This window comes from Choloepus didactylus, chromosome 7, assembly GCF_015220235.1.
Source record: "Choloepus didactylus isolate mChoDid1 chromosome 7, mChoDid1.pri, whole genome shotgun sequence".
NCBI lineage: Eukaryota > Metazoa > Chordata > Mammalia > Pilosa > Megalonychidae > Choloepus > Choloepus didactylus.
In genome coordinates this window covers 36,048,219-36,062,550 of record NC_051313.1, presented here as the reverse complement: position 1 = coordinate 36,062,550, position 14,332 = coordinate 36,048,219, and the positions used below count along the sequence as shown (strand labels likewise).

Here is a 14,332-nt window from a genome sequence, read left to right as displayed (position 1 = left end):
ATTAGATTGCAAGGGTGACTACAGTTGCCGTATCCTAGCAAGTGGGTTTGAAGACCAAAAAAAAAAAAAAGCAAAGCAGCAATTAACATTTATTGAGAGTGTACTAGGAGGAACTATTCTGGGCAATTCACATGCATTATTATCTTTCAGTTTCAACAACCCTACAAAGTAGGTATTATTTCTATTATACCTATTTTATATTTGAGGAAAGAGAGACATAGACAAGTCAGGTAATTTTGCCAGTGCCACCCAGCTAGCAAGCAGAGGAGTTAGGTTCAACCTCAGGCAGGACAACGCACAGCCAATGCTCTTTAGTAGCAGCTACTGGGAGAGCAATGGCCTTTAAAAGTCACTAGAAAGAAATGGAAGGGGGGAAGGCTGATAAGAAAAGGACATAATTTGGAACATAAATATTTTTAAGTAAAGGTTTAAGGTCTTTGTTAATTTAAAGAAATTGGAGCAGTCTAACCTACCTAATCCCCCAAGGTAACATTTTTTTTTTTTTACCGTGTCCTAAAACTTTATATGAATGTATGCAGCTTTTGACAAGTTTCTTTGCCAGCTTGGGGGCTCTCATCTCACAAAGAATAGCCACAGTAGCTAAATGACACATGTCCAAAAGGGTAGCAAACTAAAGACAGTTGGGATTTGGTTTATCAAGAGTTCTTCCAAAATGTAAGTAAGTTACAAAAGAACCCTCTCCAACTTTTTTCTGCTTATTCCCATATCTCAATTCTCTTAGATGGATGCTTTGAAATTAACGTTTAAGAGACAGAATGTCTTTTTAGTTTTTAGAACCTTATGGATTTCATTCTCATTTAAATGGTCAGTAATACAATTTGGGAAATTTAAATGTTATCCTGATTTTCTTCAAAATGCTTTAAAATACAATGGAGTAGACATCTAGAAGAATCAGTTTGAGGTGGTTCTTTGGATGAACACAACAAACTTAAAGTGTCAAGATGAAGAAATAACCATAAAGATTTAGTAATCTGCACAATTTAGAACCTGCTCACTCTTTAAGAAACCATTAGAATTGAGATGGCTACTAAGGTCCACAATCTCCTATCCAGAGCCCTTGTGACTAGATATGTTTTGGACTTTATAAAATATGGTTCAGTTGTATTACCCAGCATCCTGGAGTCTGACAGCATCCTATAAGCAAGCAATATTCCTGCAGCAAAAATGTACAACTCTTCACAGTTAGTGGAATAAATAAAAATCATAAATAGCCTCAGACCTCACAGCAATTCAGGTAACACTTCTGATTCCAAATTAGCTACCAAAAATAGTAACTCTCCAATTTTTTGATCATTTTGATTTCAGGACTGTCAACTGTAGCTTTTCCCCAAAAGATCAGTGAGTACACAAATGATTCAGGAAAGAAAAGAAAGCAAGAAAAAGCGACTGTATTATTACTTTTGTCTTCCACAGACTACTTAGAGTAGTCCACTAGCAGCAGCATCTAACTCTTCCTTCTGAAACATTCTGAGCCTTGTCTTCCATAATACCACTCAAGGATTTTACTCCTATCCCATAGCCACTCTTCCTCCAACCTTTGAAGTGTTAGGAGGTTCTCAAATTCATTCCTTCATTTAACAAGTAGAGCTTACTATGTACCAGGCACTGTTCTCAGTGCTTGAGTAAATTAACAAACCAGGATTCTGCCCTAAATCCTCTTCTCTTAAGAATGAGTCCTGGGCCTTTTTGTCTATCTATACTGTCACTTTTTTTCAGTCTTAATACTTTATCAGCTATACCAAAATTCTGTCTAGTCTCTCCTCCCTGGGAACCAGACCCACAGGGTCAACTCTCTTCTTGATAGTTTCATTTGAACTCAATGAGTATTTCAAATATAAGACGTTCAAAATGGAGCTCTTGATTAGTCTTTCCAGTCTCAGTGAGTGGTACACTTAACTGCTTGATGCGGAAACTTTAAGAATGATCTTTTATTCTATACCACTGTCTCCCATCCCCAATTCCCTTCCCAATCTATCAACAAGTTCTATTGGTTTTACTTTCCAAACGTCTTTTACTTCTGTCCATTTCTATTAGCTGCAACAATTTTATATGGGCCAATACATTTGGTTCCTGTTTCCAGTCTTAAATCCCACTACTCCCTATCAATCCTTTCTCCCTTCACGAGAGTACTCTCTACTTAAAACTCTTCAATGGCTTTCTACTCTTAAGTACAAATCTATTATCATAAAGTGTTGTGTAGCCTGGTCCTTGATTACTTACATACACACGCACACACACTAGCCTGGTGCCCCATGGTTTCCCATATTTTTCTTTGGGCCTCTTTTCTGTTAAGCGCACTGAGTTCTTTCTAACTATCTGGCCTTTGCAGTTTGCAATGCCTTACACTGCAACCTCTTGAAGACTGGCCTATTCTCTCCCAAGGTCTTCCCTATCCAGTTATCCTATCAAAAGTCCCCTCTCTTATCATCTAACATACAGTTTTTATTTCATCCTTAGGACTTAATCTTTTGCTTACCTAGTACATAGTAGGGACTTTAAGCCCATTTGACATTTCTGAACCCAAAGTTGACTCTATGAACAGATAAACAAGTAAAAGCAGATTAATGAAGATATAGAGAGGAATGACTTATTGGCCAGTACAGACATCATCCTTACACTTGAGCTTCTGAATGTGACCTCAACCATGTTTCAGTGTGATTAACATGTATAACTGTGTTACTAACATTCCTTAAGTGACACCACCCTCCCCTAATTCCAACCATCTTCCCTTTTAGGATTTGTTAGTGGAAGCATTTCAAGTTTTTGTTAAGGAAAAATACTAATACTTTTACTGTAGCAGAGGAAATACTTTCTTCTCTAAGGAAAAAGAAAAATCTTTAGCCCACGTGTTGCCCTTACTCTTGGACATTAACACTAGAGTCAATGTAGAAAAGGAGGAAGAGTGGTGGACTGAGAGTCAAATTGGGATACTCATCTATTTTCATCTGTAAAACAGACAAAATGCCACCCATCCTACCTTTATGTAACTCGGAATGGTAGTAAGAATTAGGGAGAATGTTATATGAAAGTGCTTTACCTATAAAAATATAAAGTATTAATCAGTTATTCATCAAAATTCAAACAAAACACAGGGGTCTCTGTCCCCATAAAGCATATATTTTAGTGGGGAAAGAAACAAGTCAGGTGGTACATGTTCTAGGGAGAAAAATAAAGCCAGTCACGGGAACTGATGATTTACTTAGGGTAACTGGGGAAAGCCTCTCTGATAAGGTGAAATTTGAAGGAAGTTAAGAGCAAATGTCTGGGGGAAGAGGTTCCAGGCATAGAAAAATCTGTTTCATTTTTTAAAAACAGCTCTATTGAGATATAATTAACAAATCACACAAGGTATACAATTCAACGAATTTTAGTACATTCCCAGACAAGTAAAAACCATCACCAGAGTCCATTTTAAAACATTTTCACCACCTCAAGAAGAAACCCCATATCCTTTAGCTATCACTTCCTATCCCTCTCCTTCTAAGCTCTACTTTCTGTCTACCTATTTTGGACATTTCATATGAATAGAATCATATAATAGGTGGTCTTTTGTAACTGGCTTCTTTCCTTTACCGTAAGATCTTCAAAGGTTCATCCATGTTGTAGCATCTGTTTTACTATATTCAAAAAGCTATGTGCAATTAGTATCAGTGTTATTTATGAACTTCTGCTGTAATTCATTCAGCACACTGACTTGCCCCAAATAAACAATTACCTTTTTTATGGATGATATAGATTAATACTACAGCTAAGAACTCATGCAGCATATTAAAGCCCAAAGAAAGATTCTGACACCACTGTTATACACTGAAGTCTAACAAAATTTGACAGTAGTTGGCTGCTAAGTAGAATTCTTGTAATTTGCTAGACTCAGTAAGGAATATATTGCGAGGCAAGATTTTAACTTTTATATTCTATCTTTGTATAGTGTTCAGTGCTTTCTTTGGTACAGGTTTCCAAGCATTGTGATTATGCACTCCTGTCAGATGAGGTAGGGGAGTAGGGGAAATTGAGCAGAGCAATGTGCAAAATTACATAAATTACCTATGTATGCAACTCTTATATATGTATCATAAAACAGATATTAAATGTGGTTGGCCTCAAACTTAATTCAAAACAAAGTATAGTCAATATTTCTAGATGAAGTATTGTAATTAAAGCTCGAACCAAACATAGCTTGGCTTGTTAACTACATTTAAGTTTATGTATAGAATCACATAATTTTAGGGTCAGAAGAGATGACAAGCTACATCATTTTAAAGATTATTTACAATCTTGAAGTATGTGAAAAATAACCAAGATTTTAGAAACATGTTTTTGGAAACTTTGGAAGTATGAGTCAATAGATACAATAAGAGAAGAACCCCTCTTTTCTTCAAATGTTTAAAGATAGCTCACAAATACCTAAAGATTCACTTGGAAATAGCATTCCAGTATTCTAAAGGGCATAGTACTGAAGAGTGTAAAGAATACAATGAAAAATGCATATAACTTTAGAGGCTTCTGTCATTGAGATGCAAACAGCCATACAAGTAGAAATTTGTAATCACTAAGAGGCTCACAGAGCTTGCCCAATGCCCCCACAGTAGGCCTAAATGTATGGTTATAGAATTTGCCACTTCTCTCCTTTCCTCTTTTTCTTTCTTCTTCTTCTACTTTCTTTACCTACAAATCAGAACCAGAAAATTTAGGCTAGGAAATTTAGTCCCCATTAGTACTGCTATTACCTGCCCCCAATCCAATTCATGTTGTATACCTCCAGTCATATAATTCTTTAGCACAGAAGCCATTTTACTTAATCCTCTTCCTTCACACTTAAAAAAAACTCCATTCTAAAGATGAGGAGTCAAGTAAGAGCCACAGGCAAAAGACAGGTAATCCACCAGATTTCCAAACTGGGTCAGTTAAACTCGTGATTGCTGGCTCTCTGGTAAAGAAGTTTGAATGTTCTAGAATAAAGTATTGAGTAAGTCACAATCACAGGACCCCCAAATATTCTCACTCTATCAAGTCTGCATTCCTCCCTTGGGACCAGTGCTTCCCTATTTCTTCAACAAAGGTTCATTATACATGGGCCCAGGAACAAATAACTGTTTAGAAAACTGCTACTCAAGCTTACTTTTTGGTTCTACAGTTCAAACCTGGTGACAAGTTACAAGGCAGCTCACTCCATCAACTATAGGAGGAGTTGACGAAGAGCATTACCAGGTTCCCTGACCTTTTAAACATTCCCTTATTACCCCAAGCCCTGTCAGGAACAAATCTCTAAAACTTAGAAACAAGATCATTTTAAAATTTAACTTACACACAGTTATATACCTTCTAATTTGATCTGGGAAAGCTGGGCTAGGGTTTTGACAACAGCCCAAAATATGGCTGTTACTGTAATGCTGTATTAGCTATCATAAATAAGACAATTTAGGCTTTTTTGGTAAAATTTTAGATTTTTCCACAAATGACACAAGGCTTATTTAAAACAAGGCTTACTTAAACCTTGCTAATTGAAGAGATGTGGTACTGCAATTTTCCAGTGAAGAAGGGATTTATTCAGACCTAGACCTCTAGCGTCTTTTCCAACTCTCTTAAGATTTTGTGTTTTCCAATACACGAAATGTAGAAAATAGCTTTCAAAATCTGTATTGTTTTCATACGAATTAGAAAGGGTCTTTGGGTCATTGAGTCCTAGTCGCTGATAAATTTTGGAATTCTTTCTCTCAAGAGCAACTACAAGAAACTATTTACCAGGTTAACGTCTTTGTTTAAATCTGTAAAACAGGTTACTACTCCATTTAGTATAATTTAGACAGACACAGGAAACAGGATTCATATTCAATGCTACCGCCTGAACTCCAATTTAAGAACCCCTGAAATCATCTTTTATAATTCTCTGTACTGTGGGCTTATTCAAGTTTACCTGATGAGAATATTTAATACTTCTACACTACTGCTCAAAAGTTTTCCTACACCAGTAGTCCCATCACCTAGGAACACGCTTCACAAGCAAGATGCAACGCTCTCATACATCTCCAAAGCAGGGTGTATTTCCTGATCGAACAAAGAGCAACGAAGTGGGTGGTAACCACCACCTCTCACAGAGGCAAGCCAGGACCCATCGAATCTCGTCTACAACACAAGCAGTTAATAGCTCCACGTTCCCCTACGACTTCCTCGTATTTCCCGCTAAGACAAACTGCCTCAAAACTCGAAAACCCTAATTTTTATTGAAGAAGTGGAGCTCTTTCATTGGCATCCTGATAAAGCGGCGCCCAAGGAACCCATTAACAAAGAAGAGGGAAGGAGCCCCCGCAGAAGACGGGTGTGAGAATGCACAGGCCAGACTTGGGCCCCAAACCACAGTAACTATTCTCAAGCACCGACCCAGGTCGATGGGCCGGGGGCGAGGTTGCAGGCCGAGAAACGAGAAGACCCTCTGGCCAAACACAGGCAGAGACGGAAAACAAGGGGAGGTAGGAGACAGCAGGGATGGGGGAGGGAAGGGGGCTGGAGGGGTGGAGCTCCCGCGGCCGCGGGGCTTTGTGTAATCAGGGCCCGGGAGATGTTCTGACCCAGCGGGGAGGGGTCGGGTGCAGAAGGCCAGGCCAAGGCACCCCAAACCCCCACTCCCACGAGGAGCGGACGGGAGAGGCGCCAGGGAGAGCCGACCCCTTTGCCGCAACCACCAAGTCCGGGTAGGCAGGCGCCATCCCCAGAGGTGGGCCCCTCAGGGCGGCGGGCCGCAGAGGAGCAGGAGGGAAGTGGGGCGTCGACCCGCTCCCGCCCGCAGACTCCGTGCGGGCCGCTGGAGGCGAAGGGTCTCCCGCTGACAGCGCCGGATCGGGAACGGGTTAACATGCAGCCCAGCATCGGTCCCAACCCCCAGCACTAGCGCCCACTCGCGACGGTGGTCGTGGGCCCACGGCCCCAACCCTGCCCGCCGACCCTCCTGCCGGTCCGGCATCTCACCATCATAGTAGTAACAGACTTTCTTCTTGCCGCCTCCCTGACTGTACGCCATGGACTCCCCAGCCGCCTCCGCCTCCGGGCCCCGGCTCCTCCTCCTCCTGGTGCTGCTGCTGCCGCGGTTCGGCCGGGGGAGAGAAAAGCTGGGATGAAGGCGGAGATGGCAGTCCCGCGGGGAAGGTCAGGTCGGAGGGAGGAGAGAAGGGGACGCCGGGAGGGGTCGGTACGGCCCGGCCGCCGAGCCGAGAGCGCGGAGCTGGGGGCCACAGCGGCGCCACCTCGCGACACTGGCGAGGGGGAGGGGGTGACCAAACCACCTACGGAGGCCTTGGCGAGTTGGGACGCGTCCACTAAGGCCTGTGCGGGGGAGGAAGAGGCACGCCCACAGGAAAAGGCTGTTTCACACTTGGGATAAAAATGTTTCTGGTGATGAACAGTTCGGGGGAAGAGGTGCCAAGTCCAGAGGCAAAACTAGAAAACGGCAAACTTTCGCGCTGCAGGTACCTAAAATGAGCGGGCAGTCTGATTGACGATGCCCCCCCTCAGGAATTTGCACAGTGGTTGCTCCTGTCCCGAGCCTGCGCAGTCGGCTTCTTCCCAACCGTAGCCTTGGCGGTCTAGACCCGGTCCGCGTCGTCCCGCGCCGCTCCTCTCCCCTCCCCCACTGTCGCGAAGCTCCCGCCGGATTCGACCACGTGCCGAGTGCCGGCGGGAGAGACCACCTTCCTGCGCCTTCCCGGTCCCCACCTCCGGGCGTGGTTGCAGCCCACGACCACAATACCTGTTCGCCTCGGTTTTCTCATTAGTTCATTTATTCTTCCGTTTTTAGCTGAGGATTGCTCTGAAGTACTGACCTGTCGAAGGGATCTATTACAGTCGTTAAGGAAAAGAGTATACTGACTGGATTTGAATAAGCATTTCACTTATAGAACACATTTATGTGTAAGGCATGATTCTAAGCATTTGCGTTTAAAATATATTTCAATTGTATCTATTTATAATAGATGCCTATTGTCTCATTTAAGACTCCCAAGAATACTGAATGTAAGTACTATTTCTATTTTTTATTTTTAAATGAGAGCAGGTTAAGAAACTTGGGCCTCTCAAGTCCTAACTGGTAGTCTGGGCATTTGAACTCAGTCTTTCTCCAAACTCCAGATGCACCTATCCACATTAGACTACTTCTGCTGCTGGCTGGTTACTGGAAGACTGGAGTGAGAACTAAGAGAAAGGACTTTCAAAACTCCTGGAAGTTTCAAAACTCCTGTGTCTCCATGTTCATTGAGTCAACAAACACTTATCTAGCACCTATTCTGAGCAAGCTGCATTGCATATAGATGGACAGTCAAATAGGAGGGAGGATTAACCATCTTTCAAAGTAACACTCATCCTAACCACATGATTCATGATTCCCCCCACAGTTCTCACTCTTGAACACCCCCATCAAAAAAGGAGGCCTTATATGAAGCAGGAACCATTTGGAGCCACTATGAAAAACTTCCCTTTTATTTGCTTGTTAGACTTTAAAGTTCCCAAAGTTCATACTGAAAGCAGCAATTTTCCTGGGCCTCACACTCCACCTCTATCCCCAAGAGACTGAGAAAAAGTCAGTCCAAAGTAGTCCACCCCCCATCTTGTATTTTTACCAAGCACCCCAGGTAACTGATGCAGTTAATACGGAAACCACAGTGTAAGAAACTTGGGTTTAGAGGTCAAGTTAATTACATGGTGTTGACTTTCTATGTTTTGCTCTATCAAATCCAAAATCAACTGGTAGTTTCTGAGTACAGAATAGGTTAATTTAGTAGAAACTAATGTTCTTCCCCAGAGCAAACCTAGTGAAGTCTAAAAATGAGACTATTTCCTTCAAGAAGACTTCCTTGAGTCCCTCCTTTCTAGTCTGTTCTCTGTGTCTGTCACATACTCCCTGACTGCCCCGTAGCCCCTCTGGCCCACTGGCAGTATCCATGTTGCCCACAACTTGGCTGAGTGGCCCATTAGAATAGAGATCCATGAGAAGAGGGACCATGTCTGCCTTGTCATAATTGTATCTCTAGTGCCAGTGTGACTTTGGGCAAGTCACTTAAATTCTTTTATCCCCATGAATTGCTTTATCTGTAAAATGGCACAGTATTACTTGGAGAGTAATTCCTCATGAGAATATTGAGAGGCTCAAATAAGAAAATTTAATAGAAACTTTTGAAACAGTAAAGAACTATGTGGTTATGAGGAATTACTGTCATTACTGTTGGTATTGTTGTTGTTGTCATTGTTTGCATCCAAAACACCTAGCCTTGACCTTGTGAGAAGAACCTGCATATATCTTTTGATTGGTTGAGGAACTTGCTATGTTATTTATTTAATAATTTTACACCAGTAGAAGTAAATGATTTTACCTTAAGATGAATATTACTTGAATATTATCTTTATCCTTAAACTATTTTATTTTAGTTCATGCTTTAACTGAAACATTAGATCTTGAAGATGCTTAATGCTTTGAGATTATTCAATAAAATGATCTGTTAAACATAAGTATATGATTTAGAAATAGGACTGTTTAGAAACCAGTTGCTTTAATTAATGCTAAAAATTGAACCCTGCTACCAACTGCTAGTTAGTTTAATTTTTAGGTGATATAAAAGAATTATTCATACAAACTTGTTTCTATTCTATAGAAATTTAGATTTCTTTGTGTTAAATTCTATGTAGCAATTCCATAAAGTAATACAAAAGGTAGAGGAGTAGAGTGACTAATAAGGGTGTTGTCACAAACTAAAACAACCTCAAGCTGAATTCTGCTCTCCTTGGCAGCATAGTGCCTATGTTTATGTAGTACTACAAGCTATAACTCATAAATCTGAACAGTAACGAACAATGAAAAATTATAGTGCTATTTGACCTGTTCATTTATTTAACAACATAAAAAATTGCCCATTAATGGAAAAAAATGTAGTTTTGAACTTCTGCTGGTTTGTTATATATTATGTCCCCCAGAAAAAGCCATGTTCTTTCATGAACTCTTGTGATGGCAGATTGATTAATCATTTTGATTAGGGTGTGACCTTTTCATTGGATGTTTCCATGGAGATATTACCCACCCAACTGTAGGTGATAACTCAGATTAGATTATTTCCATGAAAGTGTTGTCCCGCCCATTCAGCATGAGTCTTGATTAGTTTACCTGAGCCCTATAAAAGTTCAAACAGGAGGAGCTCACTGCTAGCTGTAGCTCAGAGACACATTTTTTTTTATCTTCATTTTATTGAGATATATTCACATACCACGCAGTCATACAAAACAAATCACACTTTTGATTGTTCACAGTACCATTATATAGTTGTACATTCATCACCTAAATCAATCCCTGACACCTTCATTAGCACACACACAAAAATAACAAGAATAATAATTAGAGTGAAAAAGAGCAATTGAAGTAAAAAAGAACACTGGGTACCTTTGTCTGTTTGTTTGTTTGTTTCCTTCCCCTATTTTTCTACTCATCCATCCATAAACTAGACAAAGTGGAGTGTGGTCCTTATGGCTTTCCCAATCCCATTGTCACCCCTCATAAGCTACATTTTTATACAACTGTCTTCAAGATTCATGGGTTCTGGGTTGTAGTTTGATAGTTTCAGGTATCCACCACCAGCTACCCCAATTCTTTAGAACCTAAAAAGGGTTGTCTAAAGTGTGCATAAGAGTGCCCACCAGAGTGACCTCTCGGCTCCTTTTGGAATCTCTCTGCTACTGAAGCTTATTTCATTTCCTTTCACATCCCCCTTTTGGTCAAGAAGATGTTCTCCGTCCCACGATGCCAGGTCTACATTCCTCCCCGGGAGTCATATTCCACGTTGCCAGGGAGATTCACTCCCCTGGGTGTCTGATCCCACGTAGGGGGGAGGGCAGTGATTTCACCTTTCAAGTTTGCTTAGGTAGAGAGAGAGGGCCACATCTGAGCAACAAAGAGGCATTCAGGAGGAGGCTCTTAGGCACAATTATAGGGAGGCCTAGCCTCTCCTTTGCAGCAACCGTCTTCCCAAGGGTAAAACCTCTGGTAGAGGGCTCAACCCATCAAACCACCAGTCCCCTATATCTGTGGTCATGTTAGCAACCATCGAGGTGGGGTAGGCAAATACCCCTGCATTCTCCACAGGCTCCTCAAGGGGGCACTAAACATTTTTTTCCTTGTTTTCCTTTTTTTTTTTTTTTTAACTTTCCCTTCTTTTTTTTTTTTTTTTTTTTTTTTTTTGAGTCCAACTGAGCCTTTTTATTTATTTTTTTTTTCATACAAAACAAATTGTACTTTCGATTGTTTACAGTATCATTACATAGTTGTACATTCATCACCTAAATCAATCCCTGACACCTTCATTAGCACACACACAAAAATAACAAGAATAATAATTAGAGTGAAAAAGAGCAATTGAAGTAAAAAAGAACACTAGGTACCTTTGTCTGTTTGTTTGCTTCCCCTACTTTTCTACACATCGATCCATAAACTAGACAAAGTGGAGTTTGGTCCTTATGGCATTCCCAATCCCACTGTCACCCCTCATAAGCTACATTTTTATACAACTGTCTTCGAGATTCATGGGTTCTGGGTTGTAGTTTAATAGTTTCAGGTATCCACCACCAGCTACCCCAATTCTTTAGAACCTAAAAAAGGTTGTCTAAAGTGTGCGTAAGAGTGCCCACCAGAGTGATCTCTCGGCTCGTTTTGGAATCTCTCTGCCACTGAAGCTTATTTCATTTCCTTTCACATCCCCCTTTTGGTCAAGAAGATGTTCTCCATCCCACGATGCCGGGTCTACATTCCTCCCCGGGAGTCATATTCCACGTTGCCAGGGAGATTCACTTCCCTGGGTGTCTGATCCCACGTAGGGGGGAGGGCAGTGATTTCACCTTTCAAGTTGGCTTAGCCAGAGAGAGAGGGCCACATCTGAGCAACAAAGAGGCATTCAGGAGGAGACTCTTAGGCACAAATACAGGGAGGCCTAGCCTCTCTTTTGCAGCAACCGTCTTCCCAAGGGTAAAACTTATGGTAGAGGGCTCAACCCATCAAACCACCAGTCCCCTATGTCTGTGGTCATGTTAGCAACCATGGAGGTGGGGTAGGCGAATACCCCTGCATTCTCCACAGGCTCCTCAAGGGGGCACTACATCTTTTTTTTTTTTTTTTTTCCTTGTTTGTCTTTTTTCTTTTTTTTTTTTTTTTTTTAACTTTCCCTTCTTTTTTCAAATCAACTGTATGAAAAAAAAAGTTAAAAAGAAAACAAACATACCATAAAAGAACATTTCAAAGAGACCATAGCAAGGGAGTAAGAAAAAGACAACTAACCTAAGATAACTGCTTAACTTCCAACATGTTCCTACTTTACCCCAAGAAAGTTACATACTATAGCAACATTTCAGTGAACTTGTTCCTACTACATCCATCAGAAATTAACAGACCATAGTCATTTCTGGGCATCCCCAGAACGTTAAATAGCTTATCTGTTCTTCTTGGATTATTGTTCCCCCTTCCTTAATTGCTCTCTATTGCTAATTCCCCTACATTCTACATTATAAACCATTTGTTTTACATTTTTCAAAGTTCACATTAGTGGTAGCATATAATATTTCTCTTTTTGTGCCTGGCTTATTTCGCTCAGCATTATGTCTTCAAGGTTCATCCATGTTGTCATACGTTTCACGAGATCATTCCTTCTTACTGCCGTGTAGTATTCCATCGTGTATATATACCACATTTTATTTATCCACTCATCTGTTGAAGGACATTTGGGTTGTTTCCATCTCTTGGCAATTGTGAATAATGCTGCTATAAACATTGGCGTGCAGATATCTGTTCGTGTCACTGCTTTCCGACCTTCCGGGTATATACCGAGAAGTCCAATCGCTGGATCGAATGGTAACTCTATATCTAGTTTTCTAAGGAACTGCCAGACTGACTTCCAGAGTGGCTGAACCATTATACAGTCCCACCAACAATGAATAAGAGTTCCAATTTCTCCACATCCACTCCAGCATTTGTAGTTTCCTGTTTGTTTAATGGCAGCCATTCTAATCGGTGTTAGATGGTACCTCATTGTGGTCTTAATTTACATCTCTCTAATAGCTAGTGAAGCTGAACATCTTTTCATGTGTTTCTTGGCCATTTGTATTTCCTCTTCAGAGAACTGTCTTTTCATATCTTTTGCCCATTTTATAATTGGGCCGACTGTACTATTGTCATTGAGTTGTAGGATTTCTTTATATATGCAAGATATCAGTCTTTTGTCAGATACATGGTTTCCAAAAATTTTTTCCCTTGGAGTTGGCTGCCTCTTTATCTTTTTGAGAAATTCCTTTGAGGTGCAGAAACTTCTAAGCTTAAGGAGTTCCCATTTATCTAATTTCTCTTTTGTTGCTTGTGCTTTGGGTGTAAAGTCTAGGAAGTGGCCGCCTAATACAAGGTCTTGAAGATGTTTTCCTACATTATCTTCTAGGAGTTTTATGGTACTTTCTTTTATATTGAGATCTTTGGTCCATTTTGAGTTAATTTTTGTGTAGGGTGTGAGGTAGGGGTCCTCTTTCATTCTTTTGGATATGGATATCCAACTCTCCCAGCCCCATTTGTTGAAAAGACCATTATGACTCAGTTCAGTGACTTTGGGGGCCTTATCAAAGATCAGTCAGCCATAGATCTGAGGGTCTATCTCTGAATTCTCAATTCGATTCCATTGATCTATATGTCTATCTTTGTGCCAGTACCATGCTGTTTTGGCAACTGTGGCTTTATAATAAGCTTCAAAGTCAGGGAGTGTAAGTCCTCCCACTTCGTTTTTCTTTTTTAGAGTGTCTTTAGCAATTCGAGGCATCTTCCCTTTCCAAATAAATTTGATAACTAGCTTTTCCAAGTCTGCAAAGTAGGTTGCTGGAATTTTGATTGGGATTGCATTGAATCTGTAGATGAGTTTGGGTAAAATTGACATCTTAATGACATTTAGTCTTCCTATCCATGAACATGGAATATTTTTCCATCTTTTAAGGTCCCCATCTATTTCTTTTAGTAGAGTTATGTAGTTTTCTTTGTATAGGTCTTTTACATCTTTGGTTAAGTTTATTCCTAGGTACTTGATTTTTTTAGTTGCTATTGAAAATGGTATCTTTTTCTTGAGCGTCTCTTCAGTTTGTTCATTTCTAGCGTATAGAAACATTACTGACTTATGTGCATTAATCTTGTATCCCGCTACTTTGCTAAATTTGTTTATTAGCTCTAGTAGCTGTATCGTCGATTTCTCAGGATTTTCTAGATGTAAGATCATATCATCTGCAAACAATGACAGTTTTACTTCTTCTTTTCCAATTTCGA

The 14,332-nt window shown here is 40.5% G+C and overlaps 1 protein-coding gene across 1 annotated transcript in view; it reads right to left on the bottom strand.

The window, feature by feature from the left end:
• Nucleotides 1-7,282, bottom strand: part of HDAC2 (histone deacetylase 2) — a 35,079-nt gene extending 27,797 nt beyond the window's left edge. Inside the window, exon 1 of the mRNA XM_037842992.1 lies at nucleotides 6,985-7,282. Coding sequence (XP_037698920.1) covers nucleotides 6,985-7,036 — 52 coding nt within the window. The 5' untranslated portion in view covers nucleotides 7,037-7,282. The remainder of the gene's footprint in view (nucleotides 1-6,984) is intronic.
• Between the last annotated feature and the right edge of the window lie 7,050 nt (nucleotides 7,283-14,332).